Consider the following 15,791-nt stretch of genomic DNA (forward strand, 5'->3'; position numbering starts at 1 on the left):
ACTTTATATTAATACATAAAGCACCAAACCATAGCTGAGAGTGTCTTAAATAAGAAAAACATATTTACCGAAAGACACCCATCCACATATAGCAGATAGCCAAACCAGTACTGAAACGGTTATCAGTAGAGGTAATGGAATATGAGAGAATATCGTCGATCTGAAATGGGAGGTAGGAGATGAATCCCTACAACTGATAGAGAACCTTTTTCCCGCGAGGAAACCCATAAAATCAATAGGCGATACTCCCTTCTCATCCCTCTGACAAACACTGTACTCTGAGAGGAATAGGGCTTCAAAATGCTTAGAAGCGCTTATCATAGAAGAAATCATAGAAATCGAGCACATACTTACTTCACCACCTCCATAGGAGGCAACGTTTGTAAAACTGAATTGTGGGTGTGGTGAGGGGTGTATTTATAGGCATTTTTGGGAATCTTTGCCCCTCCTGGTAGGATTGTATATCCCATACATCACTAGCTCATGGACTCTTGCCAATTACATGAAAGAAACAGTCATTATATGAAGATGATATATTATTATTTGTAAGAAGAGCTGATGTAAAAATATCTAGAATAAGAGAAATTCTGGAATTATACGGAACGTTTACAGGTTTAAAAGTCAATTACACTAAATCTACACTTGGGGCGAGATGAAAAAGAAAAAGTGGAGAGATATAATTTAAAAACAGAATTTATGTTTACCTGATAAATTACTTTCTCCAACGGTGTGTCCGGTCCACGGCGTCATCCTTACTTGTGGGATATTCTCTTCCCCAACAGGAAATGGCAAAGAGCCCAGCAAAGCTGGTCACATGATCCCTCCTAGGCTCCGCCTTCCCCAGTCATTCGACCGACGTAAAGGAGGAATATTTGCATAGGAGAAATCATATGATACCGTGGTGACTGTAGTTAAAGAAAATAAATTATCAGACCTGATTAAAAAACCAGGGCGGGCCGTGGACCGGACACACCGTTGGAGAAAGTAATTTATCAGGTAAACATAAATTCTGTTTTCTCCAACATAGGTGTGTCCGGTCCACGGCGTCATCCTTACTTGTGGGAACCAATACCAAAGCTTTAGGACACGGATGATGGGAGGGAGCAAATCAGGTCACCTAGATGGAAGGCACCACGGCTTGCAAAACCTTTCTCCCAAAAATAGCCTCAGAAGAAGCAAAAGTATCAAATTTGTAAAATTTAGTAAAAGTGTGCAGTGAAGACCAAGTCGCTGCCTTACATATCTGATCAACAGAAGCCTCGTTCTTGAAGGCCCATGTGGAAGCCACGGCCCTAGTGGAATGAGCTGTGATTCTTTCAGGAGGCTGCCGTCCGGCAGTCTCGTAAGCCAATCTGATGATGCTTTTAATCCAAAAAGAGAGAGAGGTAGAAGTTGCTTTTTGACCTCTCCTTTTACCAGAATAAACAACAAACAAGGAAGATGTTTGTCTGAAATCCTTTGTAGCATCTAAATAGAATTTTAGGGCACGAACCACATCCAAATTGTGCAACAAACGTTCCTTCTTTGAAACTGGATTCGGACACAAAGAAGGCACGACTATCTCCTGGTTAATGTTTTTGTTAGAAACAACTTTCGGAAGAAAACCAGGTTTAGTACGCAAAACCACCTTATCTGCATGGAACACCAGATAAGGAGGAGAACACTGCAGAGCAGATAACTCTGAAACTCTTCTAGCAGAAGAAATTGCAACCAAAAACAAAACTTTCCAAGATAATAACTTAATATCTACGGAATGTAAGGGTTCAAACGGAACCCCCTGAAGAACTGAAAGAACTAAATTGAGACTCCAAGGAGGAGTCAAAGGTTTGTAAACAGGCTTGATTCTAACCAGAGCCTGAACAAAAGCTTGAACATCTGGCACAGCCGCCAGCTTTTTGTGAAGTAAAACAGATAAAGCAGAAATCTGTCCCTTCAAAGAACTTGCAGATAATCCTTTCTCCAAACCTTCCTGAAGAAAGGATAGAATCTTAGGAATTTTTATCTTGTTCCATGGGAATCCTTTAGATTCACACCAACAGATATATTTTTTCCATATTTTATGGTAGATTTTTCTTTCTGGCCTGAACAAGAGTATCAATGACAGAATCTGAGAACCCTCGCTTTGATAAAATCAAGCGTTCAATCTCCAAGCAGTCAGTTGGAGTGAGGCCAGATTCGGATGTTCGAACGGACCTTGAACAAGAAGGTCCTGTCTCAAAGGTAGCTTCCATGGTGGAGCCGATGACATATTCCCCAGGTCTGCATACCAAGTCCTGCGTGGCCACGCAGGAGCTATCAAGATCACCGATGCCCTCTCCTGATTGATCCTGGCTACCAGCCTGGGGATGAGAGGAAACGGTGGGAATACATAAGCTAGGTTGAAGGTCCAAGGTGCTACTAGTGCATCTACTAGAGTCGCCTTGGGATCCCTGGATCTGGACCCGTAGCAAGGAACCTTGAAGTTCTGACGAGAGGCCATCAGATCCATGTCTGGAATGCCCCACAATTGAGTAATTTGGGCAAAGATTTCCGGATGGAGTTCCCACTCCCCCGGATGAAATGTCTGACGACTCAGAAAATCCGCTTCCCAATTTTCCACTCCTGGGATGTGGATTGCAGACAAGTGGCAGGAGTGAGTCTCCGCCCATTGAATGATTTTGGTCACTTCTTCCATCGCCAGGGAACTCCTTGTTCCCCCTTGATGGTTGATATACGCAACAGTCGTCATGTTGTCTGATTGAAACCGTATGAATTTGGCCTTTGCTAGCTGAGGCCAAGCCTTGAGAGCATTGAATATCGCTCTCAGTTCCAGAATATTTATCGGGAGAAGAGATTCTTCCCGAGACCAAAGACCCTGAGCTTTCAGGAGTTCCCAGACCGCGCCCCAGCCCACCAGACTGGCGTCGGTCGTGACAATGACCCACTCTGGTCTGCGGAAGCTCATCCCCTGTGACAGGTTGTCCAGGGTCAGCCACCAACGGAGTGAATCTCTGGTCCTCTGATCTACTTGTATCGTCGGAGACAAGTCTGTATAATCCCCATTCCACTGACTGAGCATGCACAGTTGTAAAGGTCTCAGATGAATTCGCGCAAAAGGAACTATGTCCATTGCCGCGACCATCAAACCTATTACTTCCATGCACTGCGCTATGGAAGGAAGAGGAACAGAATGAAGTACTTGACAAGAGCTTAGAAGTTTTGATTTTCTGGCCTCTGTCAGAAAAATCCTCATTTCTAAGGAGTTTATTATTGTTCCCAAGAAGGGAACTCTTGTTGACGGAGATAGAGAACTTTTTTCTACGTTCACTTTCCACCCGTGAGATCTGAGAAAGGCCAGGACAATGTCCGTATGAGCCTTTGCTTGTGGTAGGGACGACGCTTGAATCAGTATGTCGTCCAAGTAAGGTACTACTGCAATGCCCCTTGGTCGTAGTAGCGCTAGAAGGGACCCTAGTACCTTTGTGAAAATTCTTGGAGCAGTGGCTAATCCGAATGGAAGTGCCACAAACTGGTAATGCTTGTCCAGAAAGGCGAACCTTAGGAACCAATGATGTTCCTTGTGGATAGGAATATGTAGATACGCATCCTTTAAATCCACCGTGGTCATGAATTGACCTTCCTGGATGGAAGGAAGAATTGTCCGAATGGTTTCCATTTTGAACGATGGAACCTTGAGAAACTTGTTTAGGATCTTGAGATCTAAGATTGGTCTGAATGTTCCCTCTTTTTTGGGAACTATGAACAGATTGGAGTAGAATCCCATCCCTTGTTCTCCTAATGGAACAGGATGAATCACTCCCATTTTTAACAGGTCTTCTACACAATGTAAGAATGCCTGTCTTTTTATGTGGTCTGAAGACAATTGAGACCTGTGGAACCTCCCCCTTGGGGGAAGCCCCTTGAATTCCAGAAGATAACCTTGGGAGACTATTTCTAGCGCCCAAGGATCCAGAACATCTCTTGCCCAAGCCTGAGCGAAGAGAGAAAGTCTGCCCCCCACCAGATCCGGTCCCGGATCGGGGGCCAACATCTCATGCTGTCTTGGTAGCAGTGGCAGGTTTCTTGGCCTGCTTACCCTTGTTCCAGCCTTGCATTGGCCTCCAGGCTGGCTTGGCTTGAGAAGTATTACCCTCTTGCTTAGAGGATGTAGCACTTGGGGCTGGTCCGTTTCTGCGAAAGGGACGAAAATTTGGTTTATTTTTAGCCTTGAAAGACCTATCCTGAGGAAGGGCGTGGCCCTTACCCCCAGTGATATCAGAAATAATTTCTTTCAAGTCAGGGCCAAACAGCGTTTTCCCCTTGAAAGGTATGTTAAGCAATTTGTTCTTGGAAGACGCATCCGCTGACCAAGATTTTAGCCAAAGCGCTCTGCGCGCCACAATAGCAAACCCTGAATTTTTCGCCGCTAATCTAGCCAATTGCAAAGTGGCGTCTAAAGTTAAAGAGTTAGACAATTTGAGAGCATGAATTCTGTCCATAATCTCCTCATAAGAAGAATCTTTATTGAGCGACTTTTCTAGTTCATCGAACCAGAAACACGCTGCTGTAGTGACAGGAACTATGCATGAAATTGGTTGTAGAAGGTAACCTTGCTGAACAAACATCTTTTTAAGCAAACCCTCTAATTTTTTATCCATAGGATCTTTGAAAGCACAACTATCTTCTATAGGGATAGTAGTGCGTTTGTTTAGAGTAGAAACCGCCCCCTCGACCTTGGGGACTGTCTGCCATAAGTCCTTTCTGGGGTCGACCATAGGAAACAATTTCTTAAATATAGGGGGAGGGACAAAAGGTATGCCAGGCCTTTCCCATTCTTTGTTTACAATGTCCGCCACCCGCTTGGGTATAGGAAAAGCTTCGGGGGGCCCCGGGACCTCTAGGAACTTGTCCATCTTACATAATTTCTCTGGGATGACCAAATTCTCACAATCATCCAGAGTAGATAACACCTCCTTAAGCAGAGCGCGGAGATGTTCCAATTTAAATTTGAATGTAATCACATCAGGTTCAGCTTGTTGAGAAATTTTCCCTGAATCTGAAATTTCTCCCTCAGACAAAACCTCCCTGGCCCCCTCAGACTGGTGTAGGGGCACTTCAGAACCAATATCATCAGCGTCCTCATGCTCTTCAGTATTTTCTAAAACAGAGCAGTCGCGCTTTCGCTGATAAGTGGGCATTTTGGCTAAAATGTTTTTGATAGAATTATCCATTACAGCCGTTAATTGTTGCATAGTAAGGAGTATTGGCGCACTAGATGTACTAGGGGCCTCCTGTGTGGGCAAGACTGGCGTAGACGAAGGAGGGGATGATGCAGTACCATGCTTACTCCCCTCACTTGAGGAATCATCTTGGGCATCATTTTCTCTAAATTTTGTGTCACATAAATCACATCTATTTAAATGAGAAGGAACCTTGGCTTCCCCACATACAGAACATAGTCTATCTGATAGTTCAGACATGTTAAACAGGCATAAACTTGATAACAAAGTACAAAAAACGTTTTAAAATAAAACCGTTACTGTCACTTTAAATTTTAAACTGAACACACTTTATTACTGAAAATGTGAAAAAGTATGAAGGAATTGTTCAAAATTCACCAAAATTTCACCACAGTGTCTTAAAGTCTTAAAAGTATTGCACACCAAATTTGAAAGCTTTAACTCTTAAAATAACGGAACCGGAGTTTTTATATTTAACCCCTATACAGTCCCTGGTATCTGCTTTGCTGAGACCCAACCAAGCCCAAAGGGGAATACGATACCAAATGACGCCTTCGGTAAGCTTTTTCTATGTATCTGAGCTCCTCACACATGCATCTGCATGTCTTGCTTCCCAAAAACAACTGCGCAATAGAGGCGCGAAAATGAGGCTCTGCCTATGATTAGAGAAGGCCCTCAGTGAAAAAGGTGTCCAATACAGTGCCTGCCGGTTATTTTACATAATTCCCAAGAATAAAATAACTCCTCAAAACTATGAAGTATTAAAAATGCTTATATATCAATCGTTTTAGCCCAGAAAAATGTCTACCAGTCTTTAAAGCCCTTGTGAAGCCCTTTATTCTCATTTAATAAAAATGGCTTACCGGATCCCATAGGGAAAATGACAGCTTCCAGCATTACCAAGTCTTGTTAGAAATGTGTCATACCTCAAGCAGCAAAAGTCTGCTCACTGTTTCCCCCAACTGAAGTTAATTCCTCTCAACAGTCCTGTGTGGAAACAGCCATCGATTTTAGTAACGGTTGCTAAAATCATTTTCCTCTTACAAACAGAAATCTTCATCTCTTTTCTGTTTCAGAGTAAATAGTACATACCAGCACTATTTTAAAATAACAAACTCTTGATTGAAGAATAAAAACTACATTTAAACACCAAAAAACTCTAAGCCATCTCCGTGGAGATGTTGCCTGTACAACGGCAAAGAGAATGACTGGGGAAGGCGGAGCCTAGGAGGGATCATGTGACCAGCTTTGCTGGGCTCTTTGCCATTTCCTGTTGGGGAAGAGAATATCCCACAAGTAAGGATGACGCCGTGGACCGGACACACCTATGTTGGAGAAATAGCCAGGCATTATTTTATTAATTAGGAGTTAAAATATCTAAAAATCTTAAATTAGGGTATAGATTAAATTTGAATAATATCATCTTAAAAGTAGAGGATGATTCCTTAATGTTATGAAGTTAAAAAAGTCAGTCATTGTGAACCTCATTTGCATATATTACCTAATACCCTTTGCTGCATTGGAAGCAATGTATCCAGAGGTTATCTTTGGGAAAAGCAAGCCTTCTGACTTGTCTAGATTTGTTAATGAACTACACAATAAGTTAGGGCTTAGTGGAGGATTTTAAACTCACTTTTCACCTCCCCATAATTGTAAAATTTGCTGTGTATGTGTATATATATATATATATATATATATATATATATATATATATATACACACACACATATATTTAATCTAGTCTTCTAAATAATGATTGTGACATTTTTGTTAAGAAACAGTGAGTGCCTATCGCTTTTTTTTTTGTACATGTTTTTATAACTGATGATATGAGTTGGACAGCAATCAAACTGCCATTCATCCAATACAAGAGCTTTCTTGTGCAATGCTGCCCCCTTGCTCTTGCGCAATTGGTTGTGTGAATCACCCCAAACCCAGAGTGTCCAGGTGATTGACTTCTGAGGTGGGGGAGAGGCAAAAGAAGCAAAGCTTAATAAATGTACCCCATTAATATATATAAATGTATGAATTAATAAAATGAATGTTTATTGAATCAAAGCCCCTCAATGCCTTTACATAAATGAACAAGAGATAAATGTATTATTTACCATTGTTACAGGCATCTTTATTGCTGTGTCTGGAGATTGCAGAGTAGCTTTCAAGTCTTTGGCGCGATACTAAGGAGTTCCATGGTTCATTAGAATTGTCCATTGCATTGTTCTCAGTGGTGTGAGCTACATTTGAACTGTTACTAATGTGACCAAACAAATATGATGGATTTGGAGTAGATGTAAAATTGTTTAGTGTTATTTGAGCCAAAGCGTTGTTAATATAGGCAGATTCACCACACTGTAAACTGTCGGACTGAGCGTTTCTTCCTCCCTGTCACAGAAAAAACAAATTGAAAAAGAGAGCAAACAGGCAACAAAAAACAGAGACAACTCTTTCATTTGGCTTCATGCTTCTTCCAACACTTTTCTGCAGTAACCTCTGTCCTTACTTTATTAAACCTGCAATATCCCTTCCCTGAATGTGTAAAGCATATAAATCCCACTTCTATTCTGTGTTTGGAAATTCTTGATATACTAAATATTGTATCCTTCTATAGCGGATATCATAAGCATAAATTATTAATAAATAAGCGCACGTATCGGTATAACAGGGCTTTTTTCACTGTCACACTTTTCTTAGGACACCTTCAATATAAAGAGCAAGATATGAGTTTTTACAAAAGGTGTAAAGCCTACCATCAAGGCAACCTCTGCCATAATTCCCCGTAAAAGAAATGAGGGGATTTACAAAGAAAAAAATACATTCCTATACGGTTACTATGCACTATGTACATTACTGTTACACACAGGTTTTGTTACAATATAAATAACATTCTATATACACACAGCTTCCATGAGAACTAAATGATACACTTATCAGAGCTAAAAGTAAATGTATTTTAATTATTACTGCAATCTACTGATCCATAAGGGAAACAAGTTTTGCTTTGATTTAGAAATCAATAACTTAGAACTAGGATCAATGCATAAACCTCTACATTAAAGGAACAGTGTACTGTAATATTTTCCCCTTTAATTTCTTCTAAGTTACCCATTTTACCTGCTAGAGTGTATTAAATTGTTTATAAAGTTATTTACTATTATTTTAGTATTTGAAATAGCTGCTTTAGCCTGTGGTATTCCCCACCATACTGAAAATGTCAATACTTAAAGGGATATGAAACAGTGCTCCTTTAGTAAAAACAAATATGATACATCAAAGTAAACATAAAAAGTAACAATGTTTTAAAAATAGCAAACAAGGTACTTTTCTTGCAAAAGGAGCACTTAAAAATATTCACTGTAGCCCCATGCCCTCATGGAGATAGGAGAGCTGACATGCTGGTAACTAAAGTTGCATTCTGCCCTTTTTTGCGCATGGGCAAAACTGACTGCTCATTTCTCTTTAATTCACTAAACACTAAGCCAGCTCAAGTTACTCTAGAAGATTTATAGATATGCCTTCCTATAGAGAGAGACCAGCCTCATTTAAGGCTATGACAGGAAGTAATGGACACTGCGCACATGAAGTTAAAAAGAAATAAAAGGTAAAAGAAATAAATGAATGTAATAGTGAATATAATGCTCGCTACAAACACTAAAAATGTTAGAACCTTAACAAGAAATAATTATTTCTAAATAATCTAAAAATCACCAAGTGCTCATTTAATACAGATCTTCCCAAGGAAATATAAGAGCAAATAAAGGTGGAACAACAATGTGACTCAGTAAGAATAAAATGCTACAATAACAAGTTACATGTTTTTTAGGGAATTACACTTGAAATGGATTATCTTGTTTTTGTGCCCAGTAGTACAGTAATAATCACTCATTATTCTACATAACTTATTACATTACACTGTGCAATTACAGTCACATACCTGTACTTTACTGTGGGAACATATCCCTGGCAAGCTGCTTTGTCGGGTGTGTTTCCAGTTCTCCGGGAGCTGCACACACAACTCTTCCCTTTCCTTCTCTACAAGTCTCTGACCTTCCTTTAGCCTGTCTAGGTTTTGCTGGAATTCCTGAAGTTGCTGATGCAGTTCGCCTCGCCTCTCCAGTAGTCGGCTCTCGTGTACCGCACACTCCTCCTCCCTGCGATGGAGCACGCTCTCTTTTTCATCGTATTCCCTGTGTTTCTGGTCACACTCCCGAGACCATCTCTGCTGTTCCTGGTGAAATTGGTTCTGAAGTTTGTGCAAATTAACCAAGTCTCCCCGGTGTTTCTCCAAGTTGCGGTATTTTTCCTGTTCCAGCAGAAGGTTCCCGCGGGTACAAAGATTTTTAATACCCAGCTCATGTTCTTGAAGAAGTACTTTATGGAATTCAATCTGGCTATCTTGCATGGCTACAGTAGCCTGTCAAATGGCAACAAATGAATTATTATCTGTCACATGTCATGATGAATTAGTAGCATATAATTATGTTTATAGTGAATGACTAAGGCATGAAACCAACAATCTGCTGTTCTGTGATGACCACACCAAATTAAACTGCAATAGTGAAAAACAACTGTGTTTAAGAACAAATAGAATCATTATTTTAAATATCACACCCTGTCTGATATTAAAAACATAATTTATGCTTACCTGATAAATTCCTTTCTTCTGTAGTGTGATCAGTCCACGGGTCATCATTACTTCTGGGATATTACTCCTCCCCAACAGGAAGTGCAAGAGGATTCACCCAGCAGAGCTGCATATAGCTCCTCCCCTCTACGTCACTCCCAGTCATTCGACCAAGGACCAACGAGAAAGGAAAAGCCAAGGGTGAAGTGGTGACTGGAGTATAAATTAAAAAATATTTACCTGCCTTAAAAACAGGGCGGGCCGTGGACTGATCACACTACAGAAGAAAGGAATTTATCAGGTAAGCATAAATTATGTTTTCTTCTGTTAAGTGTGATCAGTCCACGGGTCATCATTACTTCTGGGATACCAATACCAAAGCAAAAGTACACGGATGACGGGAGGGATAGGCAGGCTCTTTATACAGAAGGAACCACTGCCTGAAGAACCTTTCTCCCAAAAATAGCCTCCGAAGAAGCAAAAGTGTCAAATTTGTAAAATTTGGAAAAAGTATGAAGCGAAGACCAAGTTGCAGCCTTGCAAATCTGTTCAACAGAGGCCTCATTCTTGAAGGCCCAAGTGGAAGCCACAGCTCTAGTAGAATGAGCTGTAATTTTTTCAGGAGGCTGCTGTCCAGCAGTCTCATAAGCTAAACGAATTATGCTACGAAGCCAAAAAGAAAGAGAGGTAGCGGAAGCTTTTTGACCTCTCCTCTGCCCAGAGTAAATGACAAACAGAGAAGACGTTTGTCGAAATTCCTTAGTTGCCTGTAAGTAAAATTTTAGAGCACGGACTACATCCAGGTTGTGCAGTAGACGTTCCTTCTTTGAAGAAGGATTTGGGCATAAAGAAGGAACAACAATCTCTTGATTGATATTCCTGTTAGTAACTACCTTAGGTAAGAACCCAGGTTTAGTACGCAGGACTACCTTATCCGAATGAAAAATCAAATAAGGAGAATCACAATGTAAGGCTGATAATTCAGAGACTCTTCGAGCCGAGGAAATAGCCATTAAAAATAGAACTTTCCAAGATAACAACTTTATATCAATGGAATGAAGGGGTTCAAACGGAACGCCCTGTAAAACATTAAGAACAAGGTTTAAACTCCATGGTGGAGCAACAGTTTTAAACACAGGCTTAATTCTGGCCAAAGCCTGACAAAAAGCCTGGACGTCAGGAACTTCTGACAGACGTTTGTGTAACAGAATGGACAGAGCTGAGATCTGTCCCTTTAATGAACTAGCAGATAAACCCTTTTCTAAACCTTCTTGTAGAAAAGACAATATCCTAGGAATCCTAACCTTACTCCAAGAGTAACCTTTGGATTCACACCAATATAGGTATTTACGCCATATCTTATGGTAAATCTTTCTGGTAACAGGTTTCCTAGCCTGTATTAAGGTATCAATAACTGACTCAGAAAATCCACGTCTTGATAAAATCAAGCGTTCAATTTCCAAGCAGTCAGCTTCAGAGAAGTTAGATTTTGATGTTTGAAGGGACCCTGTATCAGAAGGTCCTGTTTCAGAGGTAGAGACCAAGGTGGACAGGATGACATGTCCACCAGGTCTGCATACCAAGTCCTGCGTGGCCACGCAGGTGCTATTAGAATCACTGATGCTCTCTCTTGTTTGATTCTGGCAATCAATCGAGGAAGCAACGGGAAGGGTGGAAACACGTAAGCCATCCTGAAGTCCCAAGGTGCTGTCAGAGCATCTATCAGGACTGCTCCTGGATCCCTGGATCTGGACCCGTAACGAGGAAGCTTGGCGTTCTGTCGAGACGCAATGAGATCTATCTCTGGTTTGCCCCAACGTCGAAGTATTTGGGCAAAGACCTCCGGATGAAGTTCCCACTCCCCCGGATGAAAAGTCTGACGACTTAAGAAATCCGCCTCCCAGTTCTCCACTCCCGGGATGTGGATTGCTGACAGGTGGCAAGAGTGAGACTCTGCCCAGCAAATTATCTTTGATACTTCCATCATAGCTAGGGAGCTTCTTGTCCCTCCCTGATGGTAGATGTAAGCTACAGTCGTGATGTTGTCCGACTGAAACCTGATGAACCCCCGAGTTGTCAACTGGGGCCAAGCCAGGAGGGCATTGAGAACTGCTCTCAATTCCAGAATGTTTATTGGCAGGAGACTCTCCTCCTGACTCCATTGTCCCTGAGCCTTCAGAGAATTCCAGACGGCACCCCAACCTAGAAGGCTGGCGTCTGTTGTTACAATTGTCCAGTCTGGTCTGCTGAATGGCATCCCCCTGGACAGATGTGGCCGAGAAAGCCACCATAGAAGAGAATTTCTGGTCTCTTGATCCAGATTCAGAGAAGGGGATAAGTCTGAGTAATCCCCATTCCACTGACTTAGCATGCACAGTTGCAGTGGTCTGAGGTGTAAGCGTGCAAAGGGTACTATGTCCATTGCCGCTACCATTAAGCCGATTACCTCCATGCATTGAGCCACTGACGGGTGTTGAATGGAATGAAGGGTGCGGCAAGCACTTTGAAGTCTTGTTAGCCTGTCCTCTGTCAGGTAAATCTTCATTTCTACAGAATCTATAAGAGTCCCCAGGAAGGGAACTCTTGTGAGTGGAACGAGTGAACTTTTCTTTTCGTTCACCTTCCATACATGTGACCTTAGAAATGCCAGCACTAACTCTGTATGAGACTTGGCAGTTTGAAAGCTTGAAGCTTGTATCAGAATGTCGTCTAGGTATGGAGCTACCAAGATTCCCCGCGGTCTTAGTACCGCCAGAAGAGCACCCAGAACCTTTGTGAAGATTCTTGGAGCTGTAGCCAATCCGAATGGAAGAGCCACAAACTGGTAATGCCTGTCTAGGAAGGCAAACCTTAGGTACCGATAATGATCTTTGTGAATCGGTATGTGAAGGTAAGCATCTTTTAAATCTACAGTGGTCATGTATTGACCCTCTTGGATCATAGGTAAAATTGTCCGAATAGTCTCCATCTTGAACGATGGAACTCTTAGGAATTTGTTTAGGATCTTTAAGTCCAGGATTGGTCTGAAAGTTCCCTCTTTTTTGGGAACCACAAACAGATTTGAGTAAAACCCCTGTCCCTGTTCCGATCGTGGAACTGGATGGATTACTCCCATTAACAAGAGCTCTTGTACGCAGCGTAGAAACGCCTCTTTCTTTGTCTGGATTGTTGACAATCTTGACAGATGAAATCTCTCTCTTGGAGGAGAGTATTTGAAGTCCAGAAGGTATCCCTGAGATATTATCTCTAGCGCCCAGGGATCCTGAACATCTCTTGCCCAAGCCTGGACGAAGAGAGAAAGTCTGCCCCCCACTAGATCCGATCCCGGATCGGGGGCCCTCAATTCATGCTGTTTTAGGGGCAGCAGCAGGTTTCCTAGTCTGCTTGCCCTTGTTCCAGGACTGGTTAGGTTTCCAGCCTTGTCTGTAGCGAGCAACAGCTCCTTCCTGTTTTGGTGCAGAGGAAGTTGATGCTGCTCCTGCTTTGAAATTACGAAAGGAACGAAAATTAGACTGTCTAGTCTTGGCTTTGGCTTTGTCCTGAGGCAGGGCATGGCCTTTACCTCCTGTAATGTCAGCGATAATCTCTTTCAACCCGGGCCCGAATAAGGTCTGCCCTTTGAAAGGTATATTAAGCAATTTAGACTTAGAAGTAACATCAGCTGACCAGGATTTTAGCCACAGCGCCCTGCGTGCCTGAATGGCGAATCCTGAATTCTTCGCCGTAAGTTTAGTAAGATGTACTACGGCCTCCGAAATGAATGAATTAGCTAGTTTAAGGACTCTAAGCCTGTCCGTAATGTCGTCCAGAGTAGCTGAACCAATGTTCTCTTCCAGAGACTCAATCCAGAATGCCGCTGCAGCCGTGATCGGCGCAATGCATGCAAGGGGTTGCAATATAAAACCTTGTTGAACAAACATTTTCTTAAGGTAACCCTCTAACTTTTTATCCATTGGATCTGAAAAAGCACAGCTATCCTCCACCGGGATAGTGGTACGCTTAGCTAAGGTAGAAACTGCTCCCTCCACCTTAGGGACCGTTTGCCATAAGTCCCTTGTGGTGGCGTCTATTGGAAACATTTTTCTAAATATCGGAGGGGGTGAGAACGGCACACCGGGTCTATCCCACTCCTTAGTAACAATTTCAGTAAGTCTCTTAGGTATAGGAAAAACCTCAGTACTCGTCGGTACCGCAAAATATTTATCCAACCTACACATTTTCTCTGGTATTGCAACTGTGTTACAATCATTCAGAGCCGCTAACACCTCCCCTAGTAATACACGGAGGTTTTCCAGTTTAAATTTAAAATTTGAAATATCTGAATCCAGTCTATTTGGATCAGAACCGTCACCCACAGAATGAAGTTCTCCGTCCTCATGTTCTGCCACCTGTGACGCAGTGTCTGACATGGCCCTAATATTATCAGCGCACTCTGTTCTCACCCCAGAGTGATCACGCTTACCTCTTAGTTCTGGTAATTTAGCCAAAACCTCAGTCATAACAGTAGCCATATCCTGTAATGTGATTTGTAATGGCCGCCCAGATGTACTCGGCGCTACAATATCACGCACCTCCCTCTGAGCGGGAGATGTAGGTACTGACACGTGAGGCGAGTTAGTCGGCATAACTCTCCCCTCGTTGTTTGGTGAAATTTGTTCAATTTGTACAGATTGACTTTTATTTAAAGTAGCATCAATACAGTTAGTACATAAATTTCTATTGGGCTCCACTTTGGCATTGCAACAAATGACACAGGTATCATCCTCTGAATCAGACATGTTTAACACACTAGCAAATAAACTTGCAACTTGGAAATACAATTCAATTAGAATAATATTAAAATGTACTGTGCCTTTAAGAAGCACAGAAGATCTATGACAGTTGAAAATTAATAAATTGAAACAGTTATAGCCTCAATCCTTGTAAACAACACAACTTTAGCAAAGGTTTAATCCCATTAGCAAAGATAACAAATTCTGAAAGCAGGAAACAAATTACAGAATAAACGTTTTTTATCTCAGTCAAACTATAATTCTCACAGCTCTGCTGAGAGAAATTACCTCCCTCAAAATAAGTTTGAAGACCCCTGAGCTCTGTAGAGATGAACCGGATCATGCAGGGAATACAATGAGTTGCTGACTGAAATATTTGATGTATAGAAAAAGCGCCAAAAAACGGCCCCTCCCCCTCACACACAGCAGTGAGGGAGAACAGAAACTGTCAGAAAAACAGATTAAGCAACTGCCAAGTGGAAAAATAGTGCCCAAACATTTATTCACACAGTACCTCAGCAAATGAAAACGATTTTACATTCCAGCAAAAACGTTAAACATAATCTCTAGTTATTAAACAGCTTTATGTATTTCTTACAGTGTAATTCTAGTGAAGTACCATTCCCCAGAATACTGAAGTGTAAAGTATACATACATGACATTATATCGGTATGGCAGGATTTTCTCATCAATTCCATTGTCAGAAAATAAAAACTGCTACATACCTCTATGCAGATTCATCTGCCCGCTGTCCCCTGATCTGAAGTTTACCTCACTCCTCAGATGGCCGAGAACAGCAATATGATCTTAACTACTCCGGCTAAAATCATAGCAAAACTCTGGTAGATTCTTCTTCAAACTCTGCCAGAGAGGTAATAACACACTCCGGTGCTATTTTAAAATAACAAACTTTTGATTGAAGATATAAAACTAAGTATAATCACCATAGTCCTCTCACACATCCTATCTAGTCGTTGGGTGCAAGAGAATGACTGGGAGTGACGTAGAGGGGAGGAGCTATATGCAGCTCTGCTGGGTGAATCCTCTTGCACTTCCTGTTGGGGAGGAGTAATATCCCAGAAGTAATGATGACCCGTGGACTGATCACACTTAACAGAAGAAAGGATGGTATCTTATAAGAGTTTCTCCTGTTTCATGTTACCAATGATTCCTTTTACC

General features: G+C 41.7%; 1 protein-coding gene across 4 annotated transcripts in view; it reads right to left on the reverse strand.

Annotated features, from left to right (window-relative positions):
• The window catches only part of ARHGEF28 (Rho guanine nucleotide exchange factor 28), an 813,355-nt gene that overhangs the window by 28,992 nt on the left and 768,572 nt on the right, over window positions 1-15,791 (reverse strand). For all 4 annotated transcript variants that reach the window (XM_053701420.1, XM_053701419.1, XM_053701422.1 and 1 more), the window contains 2 exons: window positions 9,151-9,630; window positions 7,328-7,601 (listed from right to left, as the gene is read on the reverse strand). In XM_053701420.1, the coding sequence (XP_053557395.1) occupies window positions 7,328-7,601; window positions 9,151-9,630 (754 nt within the window). The remainder of the gene's footprint in view (window positions 1-7,327; window positions 7,602-9,150; window positions 9,631-15,791) is intronic.

This window comes from Bombina bombina, chromosome 2, assembly GCF_027579735.1.
Source record: "Bombina bombina isolate aBomBom1 chromosome 2, aBomBom1.pri, whole genome shotgun sequence".
In the NCBI taxonomy this organism is placed as follows: domain Eukaryota; kingdom Metazoa; phylum Chordata; class Amphibia; order Anura; family Bombinatoridae; genus Bombina; species Bombina bombina.